Below are 15000 nucleotides of genomic sequence, written 5' to 3'. Positions count from 1 at the left end.
ACTCACCAGATCTGACTCTGTGCCCTCCTCCTCTCCTTCCTCTTCTCCAGACTCCTCAGACTCCTGCTCTTCCGCTGCCTGCTTCAAAAAAACACAACAAACAAACAGAATCACGACCTGATTGATCTGATGGGCTCACAGACCTGACTGAGCTTCTCTCTGCACAGTTTCACTCCTGAGGTCCAAACCTTGGTGATGAGTTCAGACGTCGGACTGGATTCCTTGACAGCGCCGACGCTCTGATCCGTCGGCGGCCGTCCTTCCTCTTCCTCCGATTCCTCCGCCTCCTCGGACTCTTCCTCCTCGGACGCGTTCTCCGCTTTGTCCCCGTTTATGCTGGACTCCTCTTTAGCCTGAGGGATGAGAGAGGATCAGGGTTTGGTTTTGCAGTCTGAGCCCCAGCAGACAGATTCCTCCTGTATGTGTGTGTGTGTGTGTGTGTGTGTGTGTTATGATACGTATGTTTAGGTTGAATAAAGGCATGAAGGGGGCAAGGACCTCTGAGATTTTGGCAGATTGTTCCTTAAACATCTCCAGCACAGTTCGCTGCTTAAGCACTTTGGTTTTCTTCTTGGGCACCAGGCTGTAGGTTCCCATCCTCCTCTTCTTCTTACGGGATGACATCACTCCTGAGTACGAGGCTAGAGAGAGAGACGACACACACACACACACACACACACACACACACACACACACACACACACACACACACACACACACACACACACACACACACACACACACACACACACACACACACACACACACACACACACACACACACACACACACACACACACACACACACACACACACACACACACACACACACACACACACACTTTAGTAATGGGCTCCAGACTCTCTCAGAAGCAGGAGGCCATGGTGGGGTGGGGGCGGAGTCTAACCTAGCTGGATCTTGGCAGGGGGAGCAGGAGGCGCGGGAGGCGGCGGAGGTGCTGGTGAGTGGGGCGGGGCCGCGTGGTGTGCTGAAGCTGGAGTGTCCGGTGGACTCTGAGGTAGCTGGTTCTGCTGTGGGCCCGTCTGTGCGTCGGCTGAAACGTGACCCTGCGTTTTCTCCATCTTGGCGTTCTTGGCTTCTCTCAGCTCCTTGTTGAGGAGCTGCAGGGGACAAGAACCAAAAACTCATCAAGCCCCCATGTCACTAGATATCACTAAAGAGCCTCCTGTAACCACGGCAACCCAGAGGGAAGAATATGACTGACTTTTTCCATACATCGTGTATTACTGAGCTCATTCTGCCAGTCAGCATCGCATATAATACATCATTGTCTTCAGGAGAGCAGCGGTAATAAATCTGAAACATTCACCGTGAAGATCGCTCAGCACATCTTGATTTAACAGGCAAACACTCAGGCAAACACACACATTTTCTATCATAACTTCACGTTCAGTGAAACTGCCTCTGATTCGTCGATGCTAACTTTCCTTTACGTGTTTTGCCGTTTTGTTTTTGTGTAAATTTGACTCATAGGTGAAGTTCTGCTGCTTTCTTCCAGAGCAGAGCAGACCTGCAGCTCTGTTTACCCGCTCTGCCCCTCTGCTCTATAGACTGTAGAGTTGTGGTGCAGCCCTTTTTGAAGAATAAGCCACGCCCACTCAACTACGGCAGCCAATGATGACAAAACCGTTAAGAATATATATAAAAAAAACAAGTATGAAACTTTTGTCCAGCTTGCTGCAGACAAACTACCTGTGAGGTTTTGTGACCATTGACCTGAGAAAAGCACTTGGGTGTAAATGGGCGTGGCCTGTACTACAGCGCCACCTGCGGGCCTCTGGTCTGTGGTTTACCTTCTGGGCCGGGCTGACGGCGGGTCTGGACATGGTCTTGCGTGCTCGGTGTATTGTGACGGGCTGCGGGGTCGGGGCGGGAGACGGCGCCGTGCCATTGTTAGTGTCTGATGCCCCCTGTCCCGACGGCGTCCCTGCACTGGGGTCAGTCCTTAGTGAACCTGCGCTCTGCGTGCGACCCGGCGCAGACGCAGACGGCGGGTGAGCTTTGGCTGCGTCCCCCCCTGCTGTGGAGCCCAGAGGCGCCCAGTTAGTCCTGTGGGGGGAGACTCCAGCGCCGCCCTCCAGCTGCTGCTGCTTCGTCAGAACAAATCCGTTGCTCCCCGTGACGGAGCCGTGCGGCGGCGGCGCCACCTCCGCCATGCCGTTTTCGTTGGCCGACGGCGAAGTCTTGTTTCCTGGTGAAGAGGTGTGCGTGGGACTCTGTGTGTGTCTCATGTCGTCACACTCGGCGCCGTTCAGCAGCGGTGGCTCTGCAGCAGCAGCAGGAGAAACCGAGGCCCGTCTGCAGGCCGCCGCCTCTTTGTCTCCGTCTGTGACACACAAACACACAGGTCACACTCACAACGCACCGCATTGCTCCGTTACACATTCTAACAGTTGTAAAATTGGCATTTCTCCATTCCCGACCCCGCTTGAACGCAGCGTGATCGCTCTGAAGCTTGTAACGTCTCATCAATTCATTTAGACTTCATAAACTGTTGATGAAGTCATTTAAAATTTATGTGCTGCATGAATTCATTCCTCTGCTTGGTAATGAGCCGCATAATGAGCTGTCACAGGTGATGAAGGTGGAGTTGGAGCCTTTACTCCGGACACATCCTTACATTACAACGGGCCACAGCTCAGCTCGTCCTCACACTCTGAATATGAACAATGGAAGGTTGGGAGCTTTGTTTGGATCAGTACCTGCTTTCTCCTCTCGGTTGCCGGACGAAGCGATTCCCTCCTTGGTGGCTGAAGCGCCCTTGTCCACGCTGCCCTGGGCTGGACCAGTGGGCTGGGGGGGGGGGGGAAGCACACAGGTTAGACGCTCTACTTGACCTTCAGGAACCTCATGCTGAGTGAAAACAGAGACGTTCAGCAACGCCACTCTCAGAATCAAACACAAAGGTCAGAGCGCTGCAGTGCTTCTACCAGAGACGAAGACGAAGATACGGGTCACCATCCAGAAGGCTGAACCTGAGATGGATCACTTCATCCCTGACGTGTGCCAACTGTTCTGGTCCTGGAATTCAGACTCTAACTCAACGTGCAACGACACAAGCAAAGGCCTCTGACGCTTCAAAAGAGGCCGCAGCCACACACAGACGCTCTAACGTCCCCCAGGAGGAAGCGTTTAAAAGAGCCGGTAACATCAGGAAGTGTAACACAAGCAGGCCAATCGCCCAGTGTGCACACACACACTCGCTCTCTCTCCCTCTCTCTCTCTCTTTCTCTTTCTCAGTTCAGAACAAAGAGCTCCATATTCGGTCGCCATCCAGTCCAGCCATCAGCCATGTTTGGTTGAACCTGCACTGTGACGTTCTGAGGGCTCAGATCCTCCGACTCTCTTTGCTCCGCTTTGTTAAACGACGACTCCAAGTAAGCACTGAGGGTTGTCAAGGCGACAACGTCTCCAACGTCACCGTGTCAAACAGGTCAGACCTTCTCCTCCTCAAATCAGAGTCTCAGAGCTGGCAGAGGAAAGGTGAGGACACACACCAACACACCCAAGCACACACCCACGCAAACACACACACACCCACACCCACACACACACACACACAAACTTCTTCAAGGCTTCCCAGATCCAGCGAGCGATGGAAGCAGACGAGTCCAATCAAAAGATCCAACAGAGGCGCAAACACACACACACACACACACACACACACACACACTCTACTACACTGCCTCGTGACCTTGTTTTGTAATCTCTGGTAAACATTGAACATTTCTCTTTAAGGCCAGGAGCCCAGCGGATCTGATCCGAGCCGAGCCGCTGGGGTTTAAGTGAAGCAGGTGAAGCTCCTACATGGAGCACCTGCCACAGTGAAATGGAGAAAGGACAGAAGGAGGAACACGTAAAGCTTCAACTTCCTCCTAACGCACGGCGGTGTGAGCAGACGGGTTCACCAGGAGGTGACGGGACGACGTTTCCCCAAAGGAGGCCTGCAGACGAGACGCTGATTAATGGACCTGACTCTCTGTGTGAGGGAGCAAGAAGGTCTGAAGGCTCTGACAGAGAGCAGCAGCAGAGCTCTGCAGCGGAACAGGAAGCTGCCACCTCGTTAGCAGAGGAAGACCGAAGACAGAGGACGACAGAACCAGGCTCTCTGACCCTTCAGTGGTACGACCCCACGTTTGTCTGATTGAAAGCGTTGCCAGGTTTGATGACAAACATGAACAAACATTTAACTTTCTAAATAAGATTTGTGCTCCAGAAACCCAGGGGTTAGGAGCCGGCAGAGGAGACAGACATTTCTCCAGGAGAGCAATCCTTTTCCCTCACAGTCTCCTCTACTGCAGCAGCAGCCTGTGTCCTCACTCAACCGAGACCCCGAGAACCAAGGGAACGAGAAGGGAACGGGAAAGAGATTCAACCGATTCCTCCACCGCAAACCAGCTCCGACCAGGACAGCGTTGTGACACGGGGCGCCTCTGCTGCCGTGTCAGGCAGGAGGTCAGACCAGGAGCTGAGGAACATCTCAGTGAGGAGCCAGGGTCTACGCTCCAGGGAGCCACGGAGGAGTAGAATCCCTCAGCTCCTTTGTCATGGATGGAGGAGAGGCCAATTGAAACACATTGGCCTCATCCCTCCCCCTAGTGGCTGCAAGCGGAACAGCACAGAGTGAAGACAGAAAAAGAAGGAGGGGGAGGGGAGGCAGACAGAGAAGGCTGACTGCAGATCTCCGCCATTTCGTAACCGGGTTGTTTACTGACACAGCACGGCCATGACGGCAGACGGCCACTAGGGGGGGCACACAGGGACCGGAGGCTCGTGGTTCCTGCTGAAACAATGTCCCAACTGAAGCCACGAGCCCTGATGATGAGCCTGAAGTCAAACCTCATTCATAGACAATAAAACAAGGTAAAGAGCCAGCAGAGCACAAAGTAGATCTCCTCCAAGCTCTCTGGTCTCATGAGGTTCAGATCCCCTCCACGTGGCCCCGGGGGGTTCAGGGCTGACCTGACCTATCTTTAGAACAACTGCGAGCGGGAGACGCCTGAGAGCGGACGCTGGTGTGAAAGGACGGTACTTACACCAGCACACACACACACACACACACAGCACTCCTCACAGCCTTACTGGAGCTCAGAAAGGTGCCCACGCCCACGCCGGAGACATGAAACGCTTCCCTTCTTCTTGACGCGGCCTCACCAAACGAGCCCAGCTGCCTTTGTGATGCTCGCTTTGCATGCTGGGAACAAGCCAATTAATGGCCGAGGACGCTCGTTTCATCTTCTGTTTTGGTGAATTTCCAGTCTGGTGCTGCTAAATTCCCTTTCTGAGGACAGCAAAGGAGAGAATCAATGTTTTTACAGAGCGACGTTTTTGAAAGCCAGAGCTCTTCTTCAACTCCTTCATCTAAACAGCAGACGGGTTAGAAATGAAGCCGCTCAGACTCAGCAGGACCTTTAAGGCTTTGAGGCATCAGGGGACATTTCCACATACAAACGGTTGACCACCAGGTTCCTCCTTCTACAGAGACGAGCTCAGCAGTCCACAGTCACTCAGGATAGTTTGCTACACAACAGCCAGGAACGTTTAAGGGCAAAAATACAGAAGATATGGAAGCAGTTTGGACTTTTGCGCCTGGCTACTTCCTGCGCTGTCTGAGCGTCACACCAGGCCTCTGAGAGGAAGCACAGAGGTAAAGGAGAGGAGAAGAGGCTGGCTTTGGATTCACACCTCCAGCACGTCAACATGATTGACAACAACTAAAATAACAACAATGAACTGTAAGTGACTGTATCTGAGTCCACACGGCTTCATTAGTAAGCTGTCCCTAGAAATTAACCCCCACAAAACACTTAACCTTTGCTCCCCTGCTCTGCTGAACATCCTCAAGATGCAAATCCACCAGAAGCTCTCCAACTACAAACACAAAGCTGCTCTGCTCTGACGAGGCAGAGCGGCTGGAGACCGACCCTCTGCCTCGGGAAGCAGGACCAAGTTAAGATCGGCAGGTGTTGACGAAAAAAACTGGCAAAAAAAAGAGGCTGAGAACCAGAAGCAGAACGAAGCGTTTCCATTAGAAGACCAACTGAAAAGCAACAGAGGCCGACAAGTCTCTCCCTGTGGAAGCTGTGTGTCTCCAGGAAGCTTCATACCGGCTTTCTTCTCATGGCCTCTATTGAAGGAGAAGGCGTCAGAGAGACAGACGGAGGAGGAAGAGAGAGTGAGTATGTGTGTATGTGTGTTTGAGAGAGAGAGAGAGAGGAGGGAGAAAGAGAGGGTCTGGTTGAGATGGTTCCTCTTTTCCTTTCCTTCCCTTCCCCGCATGCACATTCACCTCTCTGCTCACGTGACCTGGTGGCTCCCTCTGCTGGTTGCTCTCTTCACAGTGGTCTCCACAGAGCATGCTCAGTCCATTTCAAACTCTAACACCATCCATTTCCTTCAAGTCAAAGGGCCTCGTTGGCGACGCGTGTGCCGAGCTACTGGAGGAGCATCAACGGGAGGGAGGGGGAGTAGGAGGAGGAGGAGAGAGCAGGAAGGTGGGGTACGGGGCCCGGGGGGGAGAGCCAGAGGAGCCGAGCGCTGCCCCTCCACCAGGGGCCATCCTAGACAACAGGCCCCATCACAATCTCTCAGCGGGACGAGCCTTTGTCTCCAGGCAGCACCGGAGCAAAGAACAATACCTCCGGGCTTTGCAAAGAGCAGGCCAGAGGAAGCCACAGCAGCGAGGGAGAACACTTCAAAAAGAACGAATCAACCGACCGCATTCAGTCCAAACTCTGAGCTCACAAGGGGAAGAGTGAACGGTAGCTACCAGGCCAGGAGGACGAAGGCAGAGTGCAGATGTTGGCGGATTCAAGTGTGTCTCAACTGAAAGACGACTAAATCCTGACAGGCGAGCTCGCGGAAAAAATCTGTGATGTAAGTCACAAACACAAACGTACAGAAAGAGAGGTGAATCTATAAAGGGGAAGTCTCCAAGCAGCTCTACAGGAGACAAAGTGCAGCAGGCTGACACAGACACACCCAGCAACTCAGCCTTCAGGACCTTCAGTCAGTACCCAGAGTGTTTGTTTACACCAGCACAGAATCAATACTCTGTCATTCTCCAAAGAAAACTGGTTTACTGCCTTAATCACAGAAAAGTCAAGTTTTAAAGTAAACATTTCAGAGAAGGAACTACTGAACCTGAACTCTTGTCAGTTGGGCTGAGACCTACAGGTGACAGCATTCAGTCTAATGGTTGGACCTTCACACTTACTATCCAGTGACTAAACCATCACATCTGGAATCAGTGACATCTAAAGACGTTGTTACCACACAGCAACATCACACCGACGCGTTCTTACGTCCTTGGTGGAGGTAAAGGAGCGGTGGGGGGACTGCTCAGTCTAAATCACAACACGGAGCTAAGCATTGTAGGTTGAACTTCATCCGACACCTCAAAATGTCACAGCGCGTCTCCACACTCAGTCTCTATAAACAACCAGCAGATTATTGACGAGGAGACCAACGATGATGTAATCAAGCAAACTGAAGGTCGTCAATCAGCCCTAAAGGACGAGAAAGTGCTGCTGAAACTTCAAACAACAACACAGGAAGCATATCAACGGGGCTATGCTCTTCTATGAAAGACTACACTGACAAACACACTCATCACACAGGTTCATGTAGTCACTGTGTCAGGAGTCTATGTAGTGAACGGTCGCTGTTGATTCATCTGCTGACTTGTTACTTATTATTAGTATTTGTTGAGTCAAGTGTGTTTACAAATTAGCAATCTAAGTAATAGCTATTTTAAGAAACAGTCATAATATGGCCCCTTTGAAACAGATGAGTTATTATCTTTGTACAGAATGTCTCTGCCATGTTATGGAGCGCGGGGACATTTAAAGAGAAAGGATTCCGTACTTCCTGCACCACCCGGCTGATGAAACAAACAAACCCTCAGATGTGGATGAAAACATCAGAACATAATCAATCATTAGATGAAGTGGTTTGTCTGTCTGTGTGTGTGACCTTTGACACTCGGGCCCACCTGTAGATTACAGGGTCCCACTCTCATGTTGCACTCTACTGTCTGTTGCTCTACAGGGCTGGGTTCCATTCAGAACACTCAGATTATTACAAACACTTCTCACTCTCATGCAGCATGAGCACGACATCAGTGAAACACACCAAAGTACCATCAGCACCTCTCAACACACACACACACACACACACACACTTATACTGATGCTGCTGTGTTGAACTTCATATAGATTGCTATTACAAATGAGCCACATTATCACCGATAATGACACAAATGATTAAGTTTGAACGCTCCACGTCGACCCCACTTAATAACCTATTCATAGAGCGACCCCTGCCGGTCAACACCAAACGGTATCGTAGTAGAGAAGAGTCAAAGACAGAATGAAGCGCTTGAACGTGAACAATCCGGTCACTGATCACTTCGATCACAAACCGATTATCGATGACAACACATTATGTAAGAACTGATAGTGACAGACAGGAGACTCGCGCGTGCCAAAACAAAGGCGCGGAGAGTCGCGGACGTGCAAAACAAAACAAAGGAGTCAAATAAATAAGTGAGATAAAGGAGTCAGAGTAAAAGTTTAGAGCAGAAACGCTGCCTCGGATTTGTGGCGCCTTGTGTTTGCAGCGGGAGGCTGCGAGCTGCTGCCTTCGGCTCACTGCATCAGTTACCATGTTGCTCCTATTTACACTCAGTCTGCACGGAGGAGCGCAACATTTGAGTTGGACTCATCTGACGTTTGTGTAAATCGTCCACGAGTCGCTTTGAAACGACGACGAGTGTAATTAGCGTTTGTTGTCTGGAATTGACAAAGTGTGCAGAGTCTGCCGACTAGCACGAATGCTAACAGCTAAGCACCGGCGAAGAAATGAGCAAATCTGATCAACAGCCAATCACTGTAAACATCTAAAAGTCTTATTGTATCGATAAAAACGGGTGCAGCATTTTCTGCGGTTTATTTTGAACCGTAAAGCGGAGCCAAAAGCAAGACAGCGACCCGAGCCGGGAACGTGAATACGCAAGGACCCGGGCGGCGCTAACAAGGCGCCCGCGTGATGCATTCACGTTCCGGGGCGCAGCATCTTCCTGCACATTCAGTTGCCCTCCGGTCCAGCACAAAAGCAAAGAGGCTCCGGGCTGCCAGCGAACACTTCGGCACCAGCGAACGCCGAATCGCCACCGAATCACCGTGAAAGCAGCGGAGCTCCAGCCGCCGCGGAGCAAAACTGCGTCCGCGGCGGGGAGACGAGCAGAGAAGGAGAAGCGGCTGAGCTTCGATCAGCCTCACACACTCACCTCGGTCCCGACCGAAGCCATGGTGCCTGGACCTAAACCCCGCCCACAATGCTGACGTCACGCTTATAGCTCAGCAGCCGGCGTCATACAGACACACCTGAGCTAAAGAAACACAAATAATAATATAACACCTGAGCTAAAGAAACACAAATAATAATATTACACCTGAGCTAAAGAAACATAAATAATAATATTACACCTGAGATAAAGAAACATAAATAATAATATAACACCTGAGCTAAAGAAACACAAATAATATAACACCTGAGCTAAAGAAACATAAATAATATAACACCTGAGCTAAAGAAACACAAATAATAATATTACACCTCAGCTAAAGAAACACAAATAATATTACACCTGAGCTAAAGAAACACAAATAATAATATTACACCTGAGCTCAAGAAACACAAATAATAATATAACACCTGAGCTAAAGAAACACAAATAATAATATAACACCTGAGCTAAAGAAACATAAATAATATTACACCTGAGCTAAAGAAACACAAATAATAACATAACACCTGAGCTAAAGAAACATAAATAATAATATTACACCTGAGCTAAAGAAACACAAATAATAATATTACACCTGAGCTAAAGAAACACAAATAATGATATTACACCTGAGCTAAAGAAACACAAATAATAATATTACACCTGAGCTAAAGAAACACAAATAATAATATAACACCTGAGCTAAAGAAACATAAATAATATTACACCTGAGCTAAAGAAACACTAATAATAACATAACACCTGAGCTAAAGAAACATAAATAATATAACACCTGAGCTAAAGAAACACTAATAATAATATAACACCTGAGCTAAAGAAACAAATGACAGATAATAATAAAACACCCGAGCAAAAGAAATATATTATAAAAACACATCTGAGCTAAATAGTTACAGTATATTGTAAATAATACCACACCTCAAAAACATAAAAAACACACCTGAGAGAAAATAGAATTATAAACAAAATAGTGAGACATTTATTTTTAGCAGCTTGGTATTTATTTTTGTTTATTTTGTGTACTTTTTTTCTAATGTATATCTTGGTTACCTTGGTTTTAGTGTAAAGTATCAATGTCTCCTCTGCTGTAACACAAGTTGTAATAGTCTTAAATATATTATTTTTGCATGTATTAATTGTAGTTTCTACCGATTCATTTGGTTCTTGATCCTTGTTCCATTGCCCTCGAGTTCCACCTCCAGGCTCGGCTCTTCTTCACCACGTCAGGACCTGGATCAGTGCAGATCAATCTCATGCTTCATACCACCGTCACCTGTGAACAGCCTGAGAGGGAACTCACTGTTTTCCAGCAGAACAATGGCCTCAGATCTCCCCATCCCAAACACTTCACACTCACATACACTCAGCTGCACACTGATGCAGCACACGGTGGAGCCTGAAGCAAACAGAACTAAATCCTCTGCAAAAAGAGGCATTCTTCAGGTTATGCACAGCTACACACTGGTATCCTGGTTAGGGTTAGTTTCACTTAAGTGTCGAGCAATCTGCACTGAAAAAGTGTTACAAGTAAAAGTAAAAGAATTAATTCCAATAAACAATGTAACTGTATATATTCGCTTATTTTACTTTTCTTTCTTTTCCCCCCATGCAGTCAGTTTAGTGTGAATTAAATCCATGATGATGTAGAAGCTGTCACTCCACCAGCGGGGAGCTATGGCTGCTGACCCTGCTGGTTGCTCCTTCAAACTGCAGCATGACAAGAAGAGATGGAAACTGAACATTAGACACAGAACAAACTACATTATAGTAGAGATGATTCAAACCCTTCTCACTGGCTGGTACACCATGGGAATGCCTATGAGACTAAAGTTACATTGTATCCAAACAACCCAATCATTTACACACGTGGCTAGGAAGGTGACAGATTATAATAAACTTACTATAAATTACCTTATTTAGTCTCAACTGCATCAGATGGCCAATGTTTGGAGCCGTTGGCCCCCTGGTGGTGGTGGAAGGAGGCGCACAAGATCACTTCCTGGCGGACTTCCTGCTGACTGCACCAAGACACCCTACTCTGGTGTTGGAGTGAAGTAGAAGCTTAGCCTCTTTAGTGACATTTGGCTTGGAGAACACGTCCACACAGCCTGGAGGATGTGTCGTCACCAAATACAAGAGTCGAGTCTTGATCCACCTTTAAGAAAGAAGATATTAAATTACTCCTTCATGGAATACTTTTAAATGTCAAGTCGTTGTGAACATCTCTTTCCAGACCAGTACCAATCCTTTAGTATGCAGGAATCTTGGGAAGATGGAGAGGATACCAACTCTTCTGCCTGGCTCATTAACAAGCTTCTTGAGGCGGTGCTGAAAGGTCTCCCTCATCTTCGTCTCCCAAAGCAGGGAATTGTCTGTGGTGTTGTATAGAACTTGTGCATCAGGTGGCATCGGGCAAAATCTCTCCATGACTGGAAAAGAGAGTAAGATCAAACTGAATGTCGTATGGAAGTCATTGTTTCTTGCCTCAAAGTGAATGTTAAAGCAGGGCTCTCCAACCCGGTCCTCCCAGGGCCCCGATCCAGCAGGGGTTTCATTTTGCAGCATTTTGTTTTTACGGAGAAATGCAATTAAGTTTGATACAAGTCGATTCATATTTAAAACACAAAAACACAAAATAACCCTGCAGCCACACAAACAATAACAAACACAAACACCCATGAAAAAGCGTCTGTATATTGGGACATGACTGTTTGTTGTTCCGGTCCCTCTGATGTTCGACGGCGGTGGATTCAAAAACAAATCTGCGACCTTTAGCTCCAACACAGTTTGGCATTACGTTACAGTTAAACAAAAAAACTTTTCGCGCTTGTGAATTGTTTTTAAATCACCATTAATAACCACCATTAGTAACTAGTTAGCTAGCTACAAACTAACGTCGTGTTAGCTAGCTAAAGCTTTTTAATGTTACAGGAACAAATTTGCAATTCAGTTAGTAGCAAGGCTTTGTGCAGCATATATTCTCCGTAAATCTTTTAATGTTAAGTTCACAGCATGAACGTAATTGCACTTACCGTATAAATGTGCACTCCGGAGCTGACATGTCCGCTTCTCTCCGCCTGTACCTGAAGAGGTGAGACGCTCCGGCGCAGTGGGCGGGGCTTAGGTGGAGTTAGACCAAAGATGCTCACACGCTGAAGAGATAATCAACTCCATCCAATCACTCCACACTCAACAGAATCTAAAAGTTACACTTTTTTTACACCGAGAGTGGAAATGAACTCGGAAAAGTTTCAACATTGCTGCGCGGAGGTGAATGCCTTTGATTAATGAACAAAGATCGACTTAGAGCTGTAAGACAATCATAAAAGCTTTGTTCTTAGTTTGTAACCACAAAGATGCTTTGCTCGACAAAAGGAAACAAAACCATTTCAGATGATTTTATTGTTCCACTGTGCAACTCTGATTCTGCACAGCACATTGATACACAACATTTACTGACCATCTGTGTACTGCACCTGTGGACAGTTTACAGGTAGAAAAATACAAAACCAGACGCCAGCCATCGATACGAGAAAGGAAAAGAACACAGAGAGAAGATGTGGGCCGTCATAAAGCTTTAGTACCTTTTGGTGAAGAAAGAATCAGACTGAACAAAGGCAGAAGAGACGTGAGGACCAAACCGCTGTAGAACTCGTGGCCACCAGAGGAATTGCACATTATCTTTTGTATTTCTTTAAACAATGACGATGAAAACATTGTTCCGCAGCTCAGAGCCAAAAAAGACAATCTTCACCGTTTAAAAGCTACATTAGTTTATATCAAGTGCACTTAGCACAGTCCATGAGACGAAGCTGACTGTGTCCCAGACAGGAGACATGTCCATCACAGCCCCAAGGGGGGACGACAGGATGGTGGTGACTCAAGACGTTGAGGATGCAGGCACAGCCTCAGAGACAGAAGAGGAGGAGGAGGAGGAGGAGGAAGGGGGAGATTTGCTTTGTGTGGCAGTCAGGAGCTAAAACGTTTTTCTGCACGATTAAACAATAAGCTTGGACCCGACACTCGGTTTAACCCTCCAGGGTCTGAAGTCGTTTCAGAAATGTTTCACAGAATTTTGCTTTCATTCCCACCTGAAAGCTTCAGTGGAAAAGAAATCCAGCATGAAAAACGTTGGCTTGTATAAATCTGAACATCTAGATTTGTAGGTTCTACACTCTAATCTCAACTGGAATCAACCAGGAACCAGGACAGAATGTTTCTACAAGGCTGAGCATCACAAAGTCTCAAACATTATGATTTAATTTTATTAAAGGAATGGAAAATCAACTTTCTCTTTGCTGTTTGTGGACACATTCTATAAGGTTTGTCTCCAATTTCTTCTTGATCTTTATTTCCTTCAGGTATCTAGATTCTGTAATGCATTTTAAAACGAATCAGAATAAAATCTTTGACAAATAAGGAGAAAATCAGCAGGCTTGAGTCAAGATTGTTCTTGACTCCAAATCATTTCTGTACAAACCGTCCAGTGAGATTCATGAACCACACACACACAGCAGAAGTCAGCGGTTATGTTCAGTCACAGATTCAGCACCGAGCGCCATCAAAGACCAATTCCATAAACGCACACTTGGCACAGAAGGAATCCCAGTCAGACGTTTACATCAGAGGAGTTACTTCACTTCCATCATGGCTTTTTATTTGTTATTCTAATGTCGACAATAGAATCTTGTGGCCTCAAACGTGGCCTGAGGAAGGGAAAGTTCAGATTGGATTATTTTGGTGCAGGGCCACATCTGGTCTACAGGTCACTGGAGGTCACTGCAGGTCACTGGAGGTCACAGGAGGCCACTGCAGGTCATCACAGGTTTAGTGGAGGCAAAGACTGAACCTGTGATTAGTTTCATATTGTCGGGGACAAACAGGATTCATTATTTTATGTCCAGTTTTTAATCAACAATCTGAACTGCTTTGGTCTTTATTCCCATACTTTTAAAACAAAACAAACTAATTTAAAAATGCATGAAATCTGACAAGTTCTGCTCAAAATGTGACTGAAACATCCGGGTACTCTTCACTTTGTATTTACTGATTTTACAGAAGCGTGAGCAGCGAGTTTGCGTCTTTTCTGCACGTTGTTCTGTCAATGTAAGCCAGCATTGAGCCCTTGTGACCACTAGATGGCGTCATGTGCTTTACATTACAGACCTGTGTGTGAGTAAATATTTTAAAAAGGTCATTTGAGCTTTTGGTTTAATTCAGGGGAGAATCAGTAAAGGCCGAACATAAAGAGCCTTGGGGCAATCAAATAAAACTCAACATTGGAACAGCAATAACATATTTTACACACACACACACACACGCGCGCACACACACACACACACACACACACACAGTCACACAGAAACCCACACAGTCACACACACTCAGTTCGTCATAAAAGTGCCGTGTTGTGCACATGCATGTTTGTCGTCTTCACGTTTTGGCTCACATGTGTAACACTAAAGGGAAATTAAGACAAACATACACAACGCCGTCAGACTCAAACTCAAAGACGAGACTGTGCTGTTGACTCACATCTCAACGCGACCAACTCCACGGTTCATCTCAAAGCCGGTGCCAGCAGTGACCACTAGAGGGCAGAGGTGAGCTCCTCTCACGCCCCGGAACAGAGGAATGTGTGTTTAACCTCCTCATTTGTAAAACTGCA

General features: G+C 47.3%; 2 protein-coding genes and 1 long non-coding RNA gene across 5 annotated transcripts in view; all 3 read right to left on the bottom strand.

Annotated features, from left to right (window-relative positions):
• ehmt1b (euchromatic histone-lysine N-methyltransferase 1b) overlaps positions 1-9414 on the bottom strand; it is a 17191-nt gene extending 7777 nt beyond the window's left edge. The window contains exons 1-7 of one of the 3 annotated variants that reach the window (XM_076169503.1): positions 9312-9414; positions 2725-2815; positions 1816-2348; positions 909-1122; positions 499-641; positions 189-353; positions 7-81 (exon numbers count right to left, since the gene is read on the bottom strand). In XM_076169503.1, the coding sequence (XP_076025618.1) occupies positions 7-81; positions 189-353; positions 499-641; positions 909-1122; positions 1816-2348; positions 2725-2815; positions 9312-9332 (1242 nt within the window). In that variant the 5' untranslated portion in view covers positions 9333-9414. The remainder of the gene's footprint in view (positions 1-6; positions 82-188; positions 354-498; positions 642-908; positions 1123-1815; positions 2349-2724; positions 2816-9311) is intronic. The other 2 variants (XM_076169504.1, XM_076169505.1) reach the window with 2 other exon arrangements.
• Positions 9415-10362: 948 nt separating this feature from the next.
• Positions 10363-12431, bottom strand: LOC143015501 (uncharacterized). The gene is made up of 4 exons (XR_012965436.1): positions 12365-12431; positions 11574-11761; positions 11244-11487; positions 10363-11039 (listed from the first exon to the last, which is right to left on the bottom strand). It is a non-coding gene; the product is annotated as an uncharacterized LOC143015501 (long non-coding RNA).
• Positions 12432-14664: 2233 nt separating this feature from the next.
• The window catches only part of arrdc1b (arrestin domain containing 1b), a 16091-nt gene continuing 15755 nt past the window's right edge, over positions 14665-15000 (bottom strand). Inside the window, exon 8 of the mRNA XM_076169501.1 lies at positions 14665-15000. This exon is cut by the window's right edge and continues 1429 nt beyond it. The gene's annotated coding sequence lies outside the window, so the exon portion shown is untranslated.

The sequence above is a fragment of the Genypterus blacodes genome, unplaced genomic scaffold (genome assembly GCF_046128005.1).
Source record: "Genypterus blacodes isolate CSIRO-AG114 ecotype Tasmania unplaced genomic scaffold, CSIRO-AGI_Gbla_v1 ptg000205l_1, whole genome shotgun sequence".
Lineage (NCBI taxonomy): Eukaryota > Metazoa > Chordata > Actinopteri > Ophidiiformes > Ophidiidae > Genypterus > Genypterus blacodes.
Note: the sequence above shows the minus strand (reverse complement) of the source record. Positions and strands in the feature narration are given on the sequence as shown.